Source organism: Salvia hispanica, chromosome 5, assembly GCF_029641045.1.
Source record: "Salvia hispanica isolate PSC_SH4W2 chromosome 5, Shi_PSC_v1, whole genome shotgun sequence".
NCBI lineage: Eukaryota > Viridiplantae > Streptophyta > Magnoliopsida > Lamiales > Lamiaceae > Salvia > Salvia hispanica.
Genome location: NC_142696.1, coordinates 33,632,150 through 33,649,657, shown reverse-complemented (window position 1 = coordinate 33,649,657; position 17,508 = coordinate 33,632,150). Strand labels below are relative to the sequence as shown.

Sequence of the window (17,508 nt, the reverse complement as noted above, 5' to 3'; positions counted from 1 at the left end):
ATCACCTATACGCCCATAAAGCATCATCAAGCTTGAGCGTCCAATCCTTGCGATTTGCTTTGACACTCTTTTGATGAACTTGCTTGATATCTCTATTGGCCAACTCGGTTTGGCCATTAGCTTGAGGGTAATACGGAGTTGTCACTCGATGCTTTACTCCATATCTTGCTAACACCGCCTCTAGCCACCTATTGCGAAAGTGGGAACCTCCATCACTAATAATAGATGGTGTGCCAAATCGCGTAAAAATGTTCTTTTGAACAAACTTCGTCACCACCTTCGAATCATTGGTTGAGGTAGGAATGGCCTCCACCCACCTTGATACATAGTCCACGGCTAAGAGGATGTATTGGAACCCATTAGATGGAGGAAAGGGCCCCATGAAGTCGATGCCCCACACATCAAAGAGCTCAACTTCCACAATTGTCGTCATTGTCATCTCCTTCTTCTTAGAAATGCCCCTATTCTCCGACATTCATCACAATTCTTCACATACTCTTGACAATCTTTGGTGATGCTTGGCCAAAATAGACCACTTTGTAGCACTTTCATGGCAGTCCGGTTGGCTCCAAAATGCCCCCAGCTAGATGCGGCGTGGCAATGCATAATGACGGACTCCCATTCCTCTTGAGGGACGCATCTTCTAATTACCATATCGGCACACCTCCTAAATAAGCACGTGTCATCCCAAAATTAGAACTTCGCGTCATGGAAAAATTTCTTCTTTTGGTAATCTTCAAGTCCTTCGGGAATCACCTTAGCAACGTGGTAGTTCACAATGTTGGCATACCATGCCACTTTCCCTTTAGCCACGAAGAATAGATGCTCATCCGGAAACTCTTCGTTGATGGCTAACTTTAACTTCTCCTCTTCATTCATATGCTCCATCCTTGACAAGTGTTCTGCCACCACATTTTCACATCCTCTTCGGTCTCGGATCTTCAAGTCAAACTCCTGTAGGAGTAAGATCCACCTAATAAGCCTTGGCTTCGCGTCTTGCTTTGCAAAGAGGTGCCGGATTGCGGCATGATCGGTGAAAACGATGGTCTTGGCCCCAATTAGATAGGGGCGGAACTTATCAAATGAGTAGACCACTGCTAGCATCTCCTTCTCGGTGGTAGTGTAATTGACTTGGGCAGGGTCCAAAGTTCGACTTGCATAGTAGATCACACGGAATATCTTATCCATCTTCTGTCCCAGAGCCGAGCCTATAGCCACGTCACTCGCATTGCACATAATCTCGAACGGTTGAGACCAATCCGGCGAGATAAGGATAGGAGCGCTCACCAATGCCTCCTTCAGCTTCTCAAAAGCCTGCAAACAATCAGGGGAAAAATTAAACTTCACATCCTTAGCTAACAAATTGCAAAGAGGTTTAGCAATTCTCGAGAATTCCCTGATAAATCTCCTATAGAAACCGGCATGCCCCAAGAAGCTTCTTACTGCCTTCTCATTTGTGGGTGGAGACAGTTGCTCAATAGCAACGATTTTGGCTCTATCGACCTCCAAGCCACCTGCAGAAATTTTGTGCCCAACCACAATGCCATCCCTAACCATAAAATGATATTTCTCCCAATTGAGCACGAGGTTAGTCTCCTCACATCGCTGCAACACTTGAGATAAATTGTCAAGGCAGTTATCAAATAAATCACCAAATACAGAAAAGTCATCCATAAACACTTCCATAATATTTTCAATCAAATCGTGAAATATGGACATCATGCTTCTTTGGAACGTGGCGGGAGCATTACGCAAACCGAAAGACATTCTCCTATAGGCATAAACACCATAAGGTCAGATAAAAGCTGACTTATGTTGGTCTCCGGGTGCTATATGGATTTGGTTATACCCCGAGTACCCATCTAAGAAACAGTAGAACTCATGCCCAGCCAACCTATCTAACATTTGACGGTCTCATGATGCTCCCACTTCTTCTTTTTGGCGATAGCTTCCTTCATAAACTTAACATATCCGGGCATTTGCTGCAGTGCCTCAATCAGCGGAATATTAATCTGCACCTTCTTGAAGATCTCCCAAAATTTGGCAAACGGATCATTTTTCTTCTTCCTCTGACCTCTGCTGGCTTGACTAGTGTGTTCACCTTAGGGTGAACTGCAGGAGATGATGTCTCAAGTTTCTCCTTTTCTACCTCGGCCTCTGTTTCTTTCTCTGGCTCAGCTACAAGCTTTGGTGGGGTCTCTGGCATAGAAGGACCCTCATAACTTGTCCCACTCCTCAAGTGAATCACCTTGCAATCCTTGGGATTTATAGTTGGCTGCCCTGGGAATTGCCCTAGCTTATGTTGGCCGCTCACAGATTGAGCTATTTGACTCATCTGCACCTCTAAGTTATTCATATGTGTTTCCATGCTGGGCACATCATTATCTACCTTCTCGAGCCTCTTGTTTGAATGCTCCATATTCTTCTGTGACTGTGTCATGAAGGCATTCAGTATGTCCTCTGAATTCCTCTTCTGCGGCTCATTGATCATTCCTTGAGAAACTGTGAACCCCGGAGGTGGCTGTAAAGCATTGTTGGGGTTCCCATATGAGAGGTTGGGATGTGGCTTATTCGCAAAGTGGTTGAAACCTCCGCCCCCTTGATTGGGGCGAGAGTTGTTATAGTCTTTGTTGCCCCCTTGGTATATGTAGTTGACATCTTCTATACCTTCTAGATTCTCTTGCACCGATGATCCCACTCGCATAAGGTCTAGCTTCTTGTTGATGAGCTCCAATTGTTTTGTCAAACTGCTGTCGGGACTGACCTCTGAGGCAGAAGCTATTCTGTGCACCTTGCTCCTCTCATTCGTCCAACCTCCATCATTCGAGGCAACTCTCTCAATCACCTCCATTGTTGCCGCTTCACCGATCTTTATTAGTGATCCCCCAGCGCTCCAGTTAAGCTCGCTCTTTGCATCAGGTAAACACCCCTTCTAGAATGCGAGGACTTGATTGGTTTGGAGTTAAACCATGATTAGGACACCGCTTCAAAAGGGTCTTGAACCTTTCCCAGGCTCCTCGGATACTCTCTTGAGGAGTCATCTCAAATGCTAAAATTGTTGATTGCATATTCAAAGCTTCACTCGGAGGGTAGTATTTTGCTAAGAATTTGGCCACCAATGCATCCCACGTACGGATGAAGTTGGGCTCCAGACTGTCCACCCAATCCCGGGCGTCATCCTCTAGAGAGAAAGGAAATGCCCTCAATCTGATCTGTTCATCTGAGACTCCATTGATTTTCGTCGTGTTGCAGATCTGGATGTACTTGGTGAGATGTTTGTTAGGATCCTTCGTGGATCGGCCTCTAAAAACATTGTTCTCTACCAACTGAAGGAGCCCCCTCCTGAGCTCAAAGTTGTTAGCATCCACGTTGTTGCCAACAATTGTTGGATTTGACACCCCATTATAGGCAAACATATTTTGCACTGTTATCCCATTTTGCCCTTGATCTAACCGCCTCTGCAATGCTGTGAGTTGCTCTTGAAGTTGAGCATTCGTTAGAGGAGGTGGTGGATTGTTATTCCCATTGTTCCCCCCATTTCCTCCGTCCATCAAAAAAGGAGGATGTGGCTCAAACTGAACAGGAGAGTGAACTGGTGACGGAGTAGGTGACGGTGTTTCTTGAACTGGTGAAGGTGACCGTCTCTGGACTGGAGAAGAAACTCGGATCCGCTGGTTTAGCCTCTTCAAAGCGTTTCTCCTTCTGTTGGATGCTTCGATCTCAAGATCGATAAGCTCTAAAGGTAAACCCTTAGAGCGTGTTTACATACAACCTGAAAAAGACAACACAGATCTGAGAGCTCAAAAATAAAAATAAAAATTAAAGCAATAAAATCTAGAGTAGTAATCTCTATCTTTACCACGATATTAAGCTAAAAAGACAAATTGTCCCCGGCAACGGCGCCAAAAACTTGACTCGATTTATTTTAAACACAAGAATTACCCGCAAGTGTACCGGGCTAGTGTAGCAATAAACAAGTACGAGTATCGTATCCATGGAGACAAAGTGTGCAACTCAAGTACCACAAATCGATTTTGACTACAATCTAGAGAATCCGGAAATGTTGATTTTAATTTTGAAAAACAATTAAACATAAACAAGATAAAAGCACGCAACAAAAGATGATTTTCAAATAAGAGAACAAGGTAGAGCCTTGGATCCAACTACAACGAACACAATGCGAATAATTCAACAACTTCGATTACCCAATGGAAGTCTCTAGGATTACTAGGAAAGCCGCTAGTCTAGTCTAAGCCCTCTCTCGAGTGCACTTAACCAATTGATTAATCATTAATATCGAAGTTTCCTTCTAATACTTCACAATTAACTCCTTAAAACAAAAGGCTCAAGCCCTCACTCTAGATTTCCTTCTCTCGAATGCAAATTATGTAGGTGTTGTTCATTCTTTTATCAATCCTAATTAGGTATCTCTCGATTACTCAAAACTAGGTCAACAAACCCAATTGGTAGCTAAGCAAGTGAATTCAAAAAGTACAGGAATGAAACAAAGAAATCACAAGAGCAAAGGTAATCAAAAGTCCTTGAATTAATCAAAAGCATTCATTGTAGTCTTCACCAAAACTCTACAATAGATTTAGCTACTCATATTCAACACAAATTCACAAGAGAAATCCATAGAAAGTGAATTGAACATAGGAAAACTAATAAAGATACTCCCAAAGGTGAATTGTATGGGCAAATCGTCTTCGTCTTCAAACTTGTTGATGAATCGGACTCTTTGTCGCTTCAATCTGCTCTCAAATGTGGAAACTGCTTCTGGGGCGTGTGGAAAGTATGTTGGAGTCGAACCCTAGGTCCTATTTATTCCCGGAGTGAAAATAGAAGAAAATCAGCATTACGAGTAAATCGCCCGGCCGGGTGATTTTTAAGTAACAAAACGCCCGATCGGACGTTCTTCTTAAACGGCGGCTTGCACAAATGCCCGACCCGAGCGATTTCTGAATGAAAAAAGCCCAGGGACAGTGCATATGCCCAGCTTGAGAAGCAAAACCCCCGGCCTTCTTCAATGGAACGCCCGATCTCGTGTACTGAAACGCCCGACCCCCCTGTTTTGGTGCCATTTTCATCCGTTTCCACCTGTTTTGACTACAAAAACTCGACAAACTTATCAAAACACTAAAGTATGGGATCATAGATGAAAACTCAAGTAATGTGACACAAAAACACTCAATTAAGCACTTTCAAACATCCTAAACACTTGCTAAACTACGAGTTTATCAAATGGTGTGTATAAAATAGTAACGAAAAGTGATGGAATTGCGTGTATAAATTTAGTGAACTACACGTACATAGAACAGAATGCATGCACGTCATTAATCTTACACTATTATTATATTGACTACAACTCCCTTTTGGTCCAAAACATATAGTCAAATTACGAATTTGGTCCATTACATTTATTTTCTGATTTTCAGGTCCATAACATACGAAAATTGCTCTCAGTTTGGTCCTTTTTGGACGGCACAGTTAAAGTTCGGAAGTCAAATGTTAATTAGCTAAAGTTTGACTAAATTAAGCTTAAAATTAGATTATTAGTGACTAAATAATTTGCTAATTATTTTCTTAAAAAAATACTAAATATTTATTTTCTTTAAAATACCAATTATTTAGTTTAACACATTACGTCAAAACACACCTCTTCTTTTCTTCTGTCGTTTCTTTCTTCCCCACGCAGTAGCAAAGAACCCACCAAAACTTCATCCTTAATTAGGAACACTGAGCGAACAAATTTGAAATCAAGAGGTTAGGGTTTTCGTTCTCTTGTTTCTGTTTTCTACAATTATTGCTTCAATTCTCTCTCGCGAATATAAGGTATTCTCTCTCCAACCATGAGTGGAGTCGCCGTTGCCAAAACCACCTGAAAATGAAGGTGAGAAGGGCCCTGGTTCGCCGGTAGCTAACCCTAGTCCCGAAGGTGGGTTGGTGTTGTCAAACCCTAGCCCCACTGTGGAAGTCGAAGTACAGCTACATTCTGGTAATGACGAGTCAAAGTCAAACCATAAATCTTACAAGGGTGACCGACGACCTCCGATTGACGTTGATGACCCCGAATTAGAAAGGAGGACGAAGATTAGACGCGACCGCTCAGTTTCTCATAAGCCGCCACTTCATCCTAAGGAAAAGATTGCTACTTCTTCTTCTTCGAAATCCATTTGATTTCGCCAGTTGAAATCTTCCGAGATAAGCCGCCATTTGAAATTCCAGCTCCATGCCCTCGAAATCCATTTCGAGAAGGTTAGTTCGAACTGAGCATATGAGTTATCCTTTTCATGTAAAAAACTAGGGTTTGCAATAATTGGTTATATATGAATTCGTCTTGAGACTAACATTGAATTGTGGTCCTATAGAATATGTATGTAAGTGGTCCCACCGAATATATATTGAACTGATGGTGGGGAAAACTAGTGGATGGTCTGGTTGTATTTTATTTATCTACATCCAATGATTTATTTTATGTGTTGTTGGGTGGTTGATGGTGGGGGATAAAAGTGGATGGTCTGTTGCAGGGAAACCAGTTGACATGGATAATTATTTTTGTTTGAATATGTGTTGGACTAATAGGTTTTGTTTTGTATAAATATTGGACCATTTTGTTATGTTTTTATTGTTTACTTATGGTTGTGACCTTTGCTTACAGATGATACATTCACTACAAAGATCCACTACAATGGTGTAATGGAGACATGGGAAGGGGGTGGAACGCGTTATGTAAATGGTGAGTGTGATTACATTCATAATTGCGATATGGACAAGTGGTCAAAACTGGAGGTTGATGATGCTCTGGAGAAGCGAGGGGTAGATGTCACTGGTTTGGAGTACTTCTACCTGTGGCCAAGGATGAGCTTGGAGAATGGATTGGTGCGGCTGTTTGACAACCAATCCGCAATTGACATGGAAAAGTTAGGAGTCTATTATGGAGTCGTGGATGTTTATGCAGTTCAGGTTGGGGGTATGGTGATTGATGATGTTGAGGGGCCAGAGATGTCTATGAGTCAGTTAACACAAGGGGAAGTGCAAAATCCAATGGAAGAGGAGAAATGAGACTACAACAATAATTTGTTTCTGGATAGGGCTACAACAACAAGAATGGAAGATGCAACAGCAAGAATGGAAGATGGTGTTACTGTAAGTTCTTCAAGTGAAGTGGAGGATGGGGGTCAGGAAGATGGTGAAGGTGCTGATGAGCCTGGTGAGGGATTAGGGTTTAGGGTACATGTTTTTTGATGATGGTCTGGGTAGGATTCAGCAAGTGAGTATGTGGTAGTGGGTGAGTTAGAGGTTGAGGGTGGGGGTGGTTGGATCTTGACATGCACAGTGAGGAGTTTGAAGATGAGGTTGTGGCCACGAAGAAGGGAAAGAGAAAGGTTGATGAGGTTTAAGAGTCTAAGAGAAGGTCTAAGGCAAAGGGAAAGGAAAAGGTTGATGATGATGGTCCTACATTTTTCGACAGCGACTATGAATTAAGCGACAAGGATGAGGACGAAATCATGGCGGCACAAGTCAAGGGATGGAAGAATGTGGTGGAATCAATGTGAGTCATAGATGATGGGGATGAGGTGACTTCAAGTGACAACCTACCGAGTGATTCACCTAGTGAGGATGGGAGTAAGGATGAGAGTTTGGGTGGTGAAGGTGACCCAGCTATGCCCCAGGTTGTGAGCCGAAGATTCAAGTCGGCCACAGAATTGAATGATCCAAGATTGGAAGTAGGTCTGCGCTTCAACTCAAAAGATGATTTCAATGAAGTTATCCGGCATGAAGGTGTAAAGGCGGGTAAGAAGTTGAGGCTGTCGAAGAACGATACAATACGTTGCATTGTCGTGTGTCGTGGGTTGTAAAGGATTAAGGAGAATAAAACGGGTTGTCCTTGGAAGATTACCCTTACCCACGGGCCTTCTCTTGGCTGCTGGCAGATTTCATCGTTGCAGCCAACACACAAGTGTGGAGGTGCTTCTTACGCCTACGGTTGCGCTAATGCCCGGTACTTAGTCTAATAATTTCTTGATTTATTTCAGTTAGTTAATTTTCAGTTGATTAATGTCATTATTTATATAAATTTCAGGCTCTTATCTAAGTACTTCAAAGAGGATATGAGGATCTTCCCGGGAATGACAGTTATTTAATTTATTGATAAAGTCAAATACGAGTTGAAGATTAACATTTCCTTCGGAAAGGCATAGCGTGCAATGGCACTAGCGAGGAGGATGATCGAGGGCGATGTAATCAGGCAGTACAAGAGGCTGCATGATTACAAGGCAGAGATTATTAGGGCTAATCCAGGGAGCACCGTCGTGCTAGCTACGAGGCGGCTTTCAAATGGGAATGAGAAGTTCGCTGGAATTTATGTTTGCTATGAAGCATGCAAAACATCATTCAAGCAATACTGCAGACGTATTGTGGTACTGGATGGATGCCACTTGCGAGGGCAAGGGAAGGGCATACTATTGACAGCCATTGGATTAGACCCGAACGATCAGATATTTCCCATTGAATTTGCCGTTGTAGTCGTCGAGAGTACTGAGACGTGGAGCTGGTTCCTGAAACTTTTAGTCAAAGATTTGGAAATCAATGACTCAAGCAAGTGGACCTTCATATCGGATAGACAGAAGGTATATATACTCTGAAAGTTTCTTTTTTTTTAAATTTTTTTATATATACTCTGAAAGTTATCAGGATGACAAATGCTAATTATGGACTTGTGCATAATTTACTATGTTGGCAGGGGTTTATCAATGCGGTACGGAGTTGCTGCCATATGGCCGAGCACCGATTCTGTGTGTGGCATATGCATAATAACTTCCAGAAGGTGTTCACCTCGACAACATTGAAGGACAAGATTTGGGAAGTCGCTCATGCGACGAATGAATATGCCTTCAATAGGGTCATGGATGAAATCAAGCAACTGAACTGTGGAGCACACAAGTGGCTGACCACACATCTTCAAAGGAGAATTGGAGCCGAGCCTTCTTCGATTTTGAGGCCAAATGTGACATACTCGTGAATAATATTTCAGAATGCTATAACCGGGTTTTACTTTTTGCAAGTGATAAGCCCTTATATGGTATGCTGAAATGCATTCGTATGTATTTGATGGACAGATTCACAACCCGGCGGAAGATGGCTCAAAGGCTCGATGACTGTGTCGGCCCCAAGATACAGAAGAAGATCGAGAAGTTGAAGGCCAAAGTTAGAGACTGTATGGTGAGGGAGGCCGGTGAATGGTTTTATCAAGTGAACACTAAATTCAATGAACAATTTGTGGTCGATCTAAGGGACCGGACGTGCAGTTGTAGGCGTTGGATGCTGACGGCGCTGCCATGCCCACACACATGTGCTGCCATCCAGTTATCATCAGAGACCGTAGAGTCTTTCATACCTACTTGCTACTCAACGGAGACGTTCCGATAGGTCTATGCAGGTGTGATCTACCCGGTACATGGACCGGATTTGTGGCCGAAGAATCCCCATCCAGATGTTGTTCCACCAGACCTTAGACGACTACTGGGACGGCCTAGGGGATCAAGGATGAAGTCGGTTCAAGAGCAGGCCGAGATACGCAAAGTCAAAGCAAAGACAACGAGATTAGCTCGTCGCCTTGTTAACTTCCGAGAGGTGGATGATGGAGGAAGAAAATGTCTAGGAAGGGCCTGATGGCAGATTACAGTTGCCATCTTTGTGGTGAAAAAGGACATAACAAGAGGAGATGTCCCCAAGGCACTCAAGCTGCCAAACTGCCTAAAGGCATGCCTCTTGTTGAATTCTGAGTACTTATTTGTTGTGCTACAATCTGTTCACAAAATTAGTTTGATTCATTGATTATTGTTTTGTAGAGCCAACTGTAAGAAAGAAACGGAATCGTGCCGAGGAACAACCAAAGTGCAGTTTGTGCTGCCAGCCGGGACACAATAAGGCACGTTGTGAAAGTACAATTGCGAAGATGTTTGCGGAAGGCGGTGCCTCGTCCTCTAACCCTCTCATGAAGAAACATGGCTCATCCTCACTCACTCCGAAGAAGAAATGGGGGTCGTCCTCGGTCCCTTCAAAGAAGAAAACACCTTGATTTAGTGATCGATTTTTTGGCATGTACAATGAATACTTGTTGGTTTTCTTGACTATTACTGGATTGTTGGTTTTTTGGTTTTGGGTGTGGTTTGTTTTGGCATGTGAAGATGCAACCAGCTTCAAGTAACGAGTATGGAGGACGTGTATTTTATTTTGCTGGATTATTGCGTGATGCAAAACATATTTTCTTGGTTTGTTTTAGTGCTAATGCTGAATTATTGCTGATTTTATTTTAATGATAAAGCTCTTGTGTTTAGGTTAATTGAATGAGGCATCTTTTGTTTTTCTTGGTTAATTGAATAAATTGGAAGGCTTTGTGAATGTCTATCGATGAAATTAGATGCACTTTTGATAGGAAAGGATTAGGCAGATTATCTGCAATGCGTTTTGAATGTTGATTTGAATCTTGATTTGATATGTGTAGTTTCTGATGTCAATGTTGAGATTCTGGAGAAGCAATTCGTTGATGATAAGATGTTGATGATAAGAAGTTGCAGGAAATTGGAATTGATGGAAGTTCGTGCAAGCCGGGGACAATACAATGGTTTAGTTTGTCCAAGTGTATGTGATTTTTTATGGAAGTTCGTTGTTTTCATCGATGTAAAAAGCTTATTGGAGCTAACTTAAATGCAGAAAATATGCAGCTGTGCATCTCTGCATCTTTTCTCCTTTTAGCTCGTCAGCTTCACGCCAACACACTCTCTCTATGTACACACACAAACACGCACACAAATACATATATCAATCAAACATCTCTGCTTCGGTGAATCGTACTATCTTCCGATTTTCAAGCAGGGAAGCATTCCTTCGGATTGAAGTGATGTCGAAAGGTGAGCGAGCACGTCTAAATTCTTTCAAATACTGCATTTGATTTAATTTTCAAATAAAACTAGAATGAACTAATATATACTACTCTGTCTGATAATTATTGTTGGTAAACTATGTGGTTGTGTAATCGATACTATATAATGCCCGTTTGGATAGAAAAAATGTCGAAAAGTGAGCACGCCTAAATTCGATAATGTATAATGCTCTTTTGACGTTGGTCATATATTTGTGCGTAGGAATTTCAGCTGATTTAGTTCATTTTTTTGGTGATTATTCATTTCTTATGTAAATAAAGATGGAAATGAATCGGTAGATACTATGCCGTGTCCATACGACAAGGCGATGGAGGCTCTGTCTTCACTGATAACGAAGCGCAGCCATGCAGATAACAATAACAATGGGGATCGGTTTGACATATTGTTTGATTACATTAAGGTATCTCTGTTCATTTAAGTGTTTGTTGGATATGACTTATTTTTTTAATTAATTCAAATTTGTGCATATGATGTAAAAAACTTATTGGATCTCACTTAAACATTCCATCAAACAATTGGTGTGCACTACGCTTTAACACAAAATTCAGCATAGCAGCAACGTGAATCTTGTCGGAGACCCGCCAGAAATGCACGCCCAATGCTCCGAACAGAACCACTATTTTCCATTTCACACAACAAAGCTATTTACCCGCCCGGGCATTGATGCACTTTTTATTTGCACTATAAATACCTGCAAGTATACAGAGTAGGTATAGTATAGCAAAAGGTTAGTACCGGGTATCGAACACGGGGAAGATGTACACAAAGTGTCTATCTTCTACTAGAACTCAATTACTATCTGGAGAAGCAAGAATTATTGGAAACTTTTTGAAAACAGTAAATATTAAAAACAGTAAACAACTAAAAACAAGCAAATCACGGAGAAAAAAGTATAGAGATAAGGAGAATTCCAGGGATGTGCTTTCGCTTTAATGGTTATATAAATTCCAAACTACAATACCCTAGCACAGTTAATACTTTGAAAGGACAAGTCACCTAGCTTATGCTCATGCGAAACAAACGTTGATTACTAACATTAGGGTTGTCAATCCTAACACGTAACTCCAAAAAGCTCCTAAGACCCTTGAAAAGTCCTCACTCTCAATTAACAGTGCCGTATTAAAGGAAGCTAACTGTAGTGTCTACTAAGTGGATCTAACTCGCTAAAACTCTGTCACAGTTATGAAGCAAGTTGTATTGAATCATACATAATTGTGTCACTCAATTATGAAGCATCATGATTAACTTAGGGAAGAAACAAAGTAAAAACAAAACGGATATTAAATAGAAAACGGAATTGTATAACCAAAGTTGCTACTAACACATCCCTAGAATCCTATGAGTTTAGTTACACATGACTGAATAAACTAAAAACATAGATTGAAGGGAAAGCAATTTGAACATAAAACTAAAGCAAATAAAACCCGTAGGTTGAATCCTTGTCGTTCTTGATGTTCTTGAAATCCTTCTTCAACTCCTTGCACAATTGAAGTACTCTAGCTTTTGATCTCTATGAATGTGTTCTTGTTGTGTGTCGGAAAAAAAACTCTTTTCTTGATGAAGCTTGAGGTCCTATTTATAGGGGAAGATTATTCCTCATCATAGAAGGAAAAGATCTTCAAAATTTGGTAAATCTTGGAGCAAATCTAGGGCTGGTCGGATTCGCCGCCTTTCTCCGGCGGGCCGCCGCACCTTGGCCGGCGGTCGCCGCGTTGGAGTCCAGAGACTCTGACCCTTCGGTGGCGGACCGCCACATGTCCTCCGGCGGTCGCCGGGCGAGACTCTTCTCCTAGCTTAAATTTCCGAGGCGGGCCGCCACATAGCTTTGACCGCCGGGCGCCGGCGGTCGCCGTACAACTTCGCGGCGGTCGCCGGTCGCCGTCTGACTCCAGATTTCCAGACTATGCGTTTTTACTCCCCTTTTCGGCTCAAATATGCACATTTCTCACAAAACACGTCAAAATACCAAAATGTATAGAATATGCAAATAATGGACATGTAGAGTGATTTTGATAACAAAAACGGACCAAATAATGGCCTTAAAACAGTGCAAAATCAGGGCGTATCAACTCCCCCAAACTTACATTTTTGTTTGTCCTCGAACAAAACACTAAAGACACAAGAATAGACGCACGGAATGCACAAAGACTAGACGTCATAATTGCCTCAAAAGATGAAAGAATAGATTAAGCATGGATTAACACAATCAAATCAAGCAAGGCTTAATAGTGCACTTTCATTACTAACTCGTGGAACACCTTGAATTCAAGCACTCACATGTGGCAAACTTCCAAAGATGGGAAGTGTTCTTTCTCTCACTCTCAAAGTGTATAAAGGTAAAGTGCAAATCACTCAAATCATGCATCATGCAAAGTTTACCATAGGCTTGCTCAAAGTCTAATCCCTCCTCTACTCAATGTGATTAAGCATCAAAAGTCCGAAAGGTCTTTCTTTTCGGTTGTAACGTAGGCTCTTTGGTAGGTGAGGAATATTTGGCTAAAAAGTGACTCAAATATAAAAATATCCCAAGTAGAGTTAGGATGACTCCACTTTTCTAAAACTTAAGGCACTTCTAACACTTTATTTTTCTCCTTCAACTTACTTTCAATCCTTCGGTTTTTTTTTTTTTTTTTCACAACCTTCCACACATATTTTTTTTTTTTTCTTTCTTTGTCTTTCTCTTTCTTTTTACTTTCTTACACATCCTTTCTCTTTTTTCTAAGATCAAGCACATATTTGGAATTTTTCTCAATTTCGCAACTTGTACTTTCTTAATATTAAGCACACTACTTTTTATACTTTCCTCCTTATCTCTCCAATTCCTTTACAAAAGAAGATAACAAAAACTATATTAACCCAAGGAATTGTCCCCCCATTTATTTTGGCTTCCAAAGAAAAGGCTTAAAGGCTCAAAATTGGCTCCAAAGGAAAAATTTGAGAGGGTCGAAAATTTTGGATATAAAAGTAGCTAAGAAAAGACGGCCTAACATCCTCCTAAATCAACTTAAACACTATGTAAACTTAGGCAGACTAGGAGCAAGTTCTAGAAACATATACATGCATACAGATAAATCACACAAGAAAGAATTTAAGGCTCAAATCTCACAAGGTAGAAGCACGATTCAAGGCGAACAAGCAATTCACTAATTATGCACCTTTTCACCCAACCATCATATCAAAACGTTAAGCCACACTTAAACATAGATGGAATATAATATCATTGGCAACTCGGTCTAATGTGTCCCTAAGCATGCGTGTTTCTAAGTTCTTCATGTTATGTTCATGACATGGATTCAAGAAAACATTTTTAGAACACAAAAATCTCCTACGGGTTTTTGGAAAATTAAAGCAAAAATAAACAAAAAACAAAAAGAAAACCCTAAACTCACGGTCCACCACTTCATCCCCCCAAACTTATTTACAACAAAGTGTAAAATAAGTTTGTAGAGTCGGTAGGGACGTGAGTAAACTACTGAAAACAAAAACGTACCCTGAAAAATTTCGCGTAGAGGTTGAGCGGGGCGAAATTTCGAAGAATTTCGAAAAATCGCGCTGGAAAAATGTTTCCAGCTGGCGGTCCGCCGCAGCTGTTCGGCGGTCGCCGCACGTCAAAGAAGCTTTCCAGCGTTCAGGTGGCGGACCGCCGCAGTGGTTGCGGCGGTCGCCACGGAGAGGTCAGAACCTGCGAAAATTTTTGCAAAGCACAAAATTAAACCAAAACCAAAAATACTTAAAAATAAAGCAAAAATTGTTAAATCAAGGAAATAAAACGTCTCAAAAACATCCAAAAACATGGTACAAATGCTCATTTAAAGTCATCGAGCTTGACTTCTTCAATCTTGAGGAGGTGGAGGGAAACGGGCGCTAAGATCCTCGAAAGCTCCAACGAGGTACGTGATATCACTCCTCATTGTCTCTCGTTCCTCTCTAGCTTCGGCGGCCATCATTCGGAGCTCTTCATATTGTTGACGCCGATGAGCGTCTTCCAAACGTTGTTGCTCCCAAAATTCTTGTTCCGCCGTGCGCCAATCGCCTTGAGCCGTCCACCCTTGGCGGTTGTAGGCATTCTCCGCTTGTTGCTCCGCCCATCGATTGTCCCAAGTGTTGGACATGTTTTGCATGTAGGAGAAAATTTCTCCTAATTGGGCGGAGGTGTTGACTTGAAACTCCTCTTCCGGATTTGGCCTCCCGCGGCGGCGGTTCGCTCTTGTCCGGCGGCGATGTCCTTCCACTTCCTCTTCTTCTTCTTCCTCTTCTCGTTGTGGTTGGGATTGCGGTGGTGGCGGTGCTTCATTCCCTTGAGCTTGTGAATGCTCCGCGCCCTCTTCATAGTTATCAATGGCATCAAACGCGAAATCCTCATCGGGCTCAAATTGAGGAATGCGAGAGGGAATGTTCCTCTTTCTAAATTCCCCATTGACGGGGTTAGCCTCGATAGCTCTCCGGTGGGCGGGTGTGTCGAGCTTCCAATTTGCTTGGTTTGCCCAAACATCGACCTTGGTCAATTGCGGGAGTGGAACGGGAAAGTGATCCCCCGCTACTTGCATAAAATACCCTTGACCCCACTGATCGGTCTTCAAAAGTCCCACCGAAAATAGCACCTCATAAGTGATAAACTTTTTTCCACCATCCTCCGTCATACCGGCAAAGGATACCCCCAAATATTCGCCAATTGCCGTAATCAATCCCCCACAACAAATGACGCCCCCGTCTTTCTTCGTGATCCTATCCACATAGTAAGTAAAGAGGGTCCCATAATCGATTCCCTTCTTGTTGAGTAGGCACCACATCACGTTGAGCTCCGTTTGGGAGACACTTCCCCCATCGATACGAGCAAACATAAGCTGAGTCATAGCACGATGGAGGTACCTCAAGACGGGGTTGCGAATTGATGAAGACTTGGCATAGCCCGCTGCATGCTCTTGCTCATTTGTCATCGCCCCCCAAACCTCTGAAAATTCATATTCATTGTCCTCTTCGGGGTTGGGGTCGAAGCAATGGAAGATCCCACTAAGCTCTTCCATGGTGAGCGAGTGCCAACGGTTCCCTAGGCGGAAATCGATGCTAAGTGGAAAATTTTGGCGGCGATCCTTAGTAACCTTTAGCGAGCTTAGGAACTCGAGAGTATACTTTCGAAACGATGGCCACTTCCTTTGGAACATGTAGATGAGGCCATTCCCATCACCCACGTCGCACAACTTCCAAAAATCCTCCATGATCCCCAAAGTTTGGAGAGGGAAATCGTGGGGATATCTAGAAGGTGCCGTCTCTCGGGCCGACACTTTCTTCCACATAGCCTTTTGCTCTTCCGTGGCAAGGCTAATGCCATAGTTCTTCGCATTCTCTGGTTTCCCTTTTGATCCCATTATCCTACAAAAGAAATTACACTCTTAGAAGAGTACCAACAAGTAGGAGATCAAAAGTTCCCCCAAACTTGCATTCAACCAAGTAGAAATCAAGAGATAAGAACTTATATGCACGCTTGGGTAAAATAGCATCCTAATTTCTAGCATAATAACATGTTAAGCAAAATCAACAAAATTAGGACACAAAAAATCATCCCCCAACGTGAATTCATCCCCCATGCAGAGACGTATCAACCAAATATCCATAAGAACCAACAATCTCTACAAAATCACAAATATTGCAATTCATGGACGTAATAATAGCCTCACAATGCTATGAACATGATTGCAACTTTTAAACATTATAAACCAAGAGAGAATCATCATTCACAACTTAATAATCACCAATCAAGCAAAATTTAAACCATAGAATTCAAAAATTCATACACATAGTCATCCCCCATCATGAATTAAGAGATTCTACCGAACAATTCACCCAAAATAAAGCACAATCCATGGAAGAAGTAAAGCAAAACTCAGAAATTGAGTTAGGATTCATACCTTTTTGTGGAGAGAATTTGTAGAAGAAGAGCTCTAGACTTTGAGAGAATCGAGAGAATGATAGTGTGGGTGTGTGAGTTTGGTGATTTATATAGGTGGGGGTTGTGTGCAAGGAAGGAATTTGAGAAGGAATGTGAAAAGGAATGGAAAACATACCTTTTATGGCTCACTCCCGTCTCTGGACTGCGTGTGGCGACCGCCGCGTCTCTCGTGGCGGGCCGCCACACGGGCCTTCGTAAACAGCAATCCTGGCGGGCCGCCGCGGCCCGTGCAGCGGTTACTCTGGCCCGCCCTAAGCCCGATCCTTCCTGCACATGTTAACACACGTGTGGCGACCGCCGTGCTTTAAGGGCGGCGACCGCCACCCGCAAATTTTTTTTTTTTTTTTTTTAAACATATCATAAAAAAAAAAAAAAAAAAAAAAAAACGAGAAGATAAAAAAAAATAAAAGAAAATTGGGTTGCCTCCCAATAAGCGCTTTTGTTAAAGTCGTTAGCTCGACTTGAAGTGGCCCACTAGTTGGGCGGATCAATAACTCGAGTGTTGAAAATTGGCATAGGGAGCAACTTGGTCCCTAGCTTCTTCCACCACTTGTACTTCCCCTCTTTGGTTTTGATGACGTATATCTCGGGGTCCTCTTTGGGTGTTTTCTTTCT

At 42.1% G+C, this 17,508-nt stretch overlaps 1 protein-coding gene and 1 pseudogene across 1 annotated transcript; one reads left to right on the top strand and one right to left on the bottom strand.

Annotated features, from left to right (window-relative positions):
* Window positions 1-1,898: 1,898 nt before the first annotated feature.
* On the bottom strand, window positions 1,899-3,767 carry LOC148926690 (uncharacterized; annotated as a pseudogene).
* A 4,440-nt stretch (window positions 3,768-8,207) lies between these two features.
* LOC148926689 (uncharacterized) lies at window positions 8,208-9,429 on the top strand. The gene is made up of 3 exons (XM_089059217.1): window positions 8,208-8,630; window positions 8,744-9,018; window positions 9,120-9,429. The coding sequence occupies exons 1-3, from the start codon at window positions 8,208-8,210 to the stop codon at window positions 9,427-9,429; spliced, it is 1,008 nt and encodes a 335-aa protein (XP_088915343.1).
* The last annotated feature ends 8,079 nt before the right edge of the window (window positions 9,430-17,508 follow it).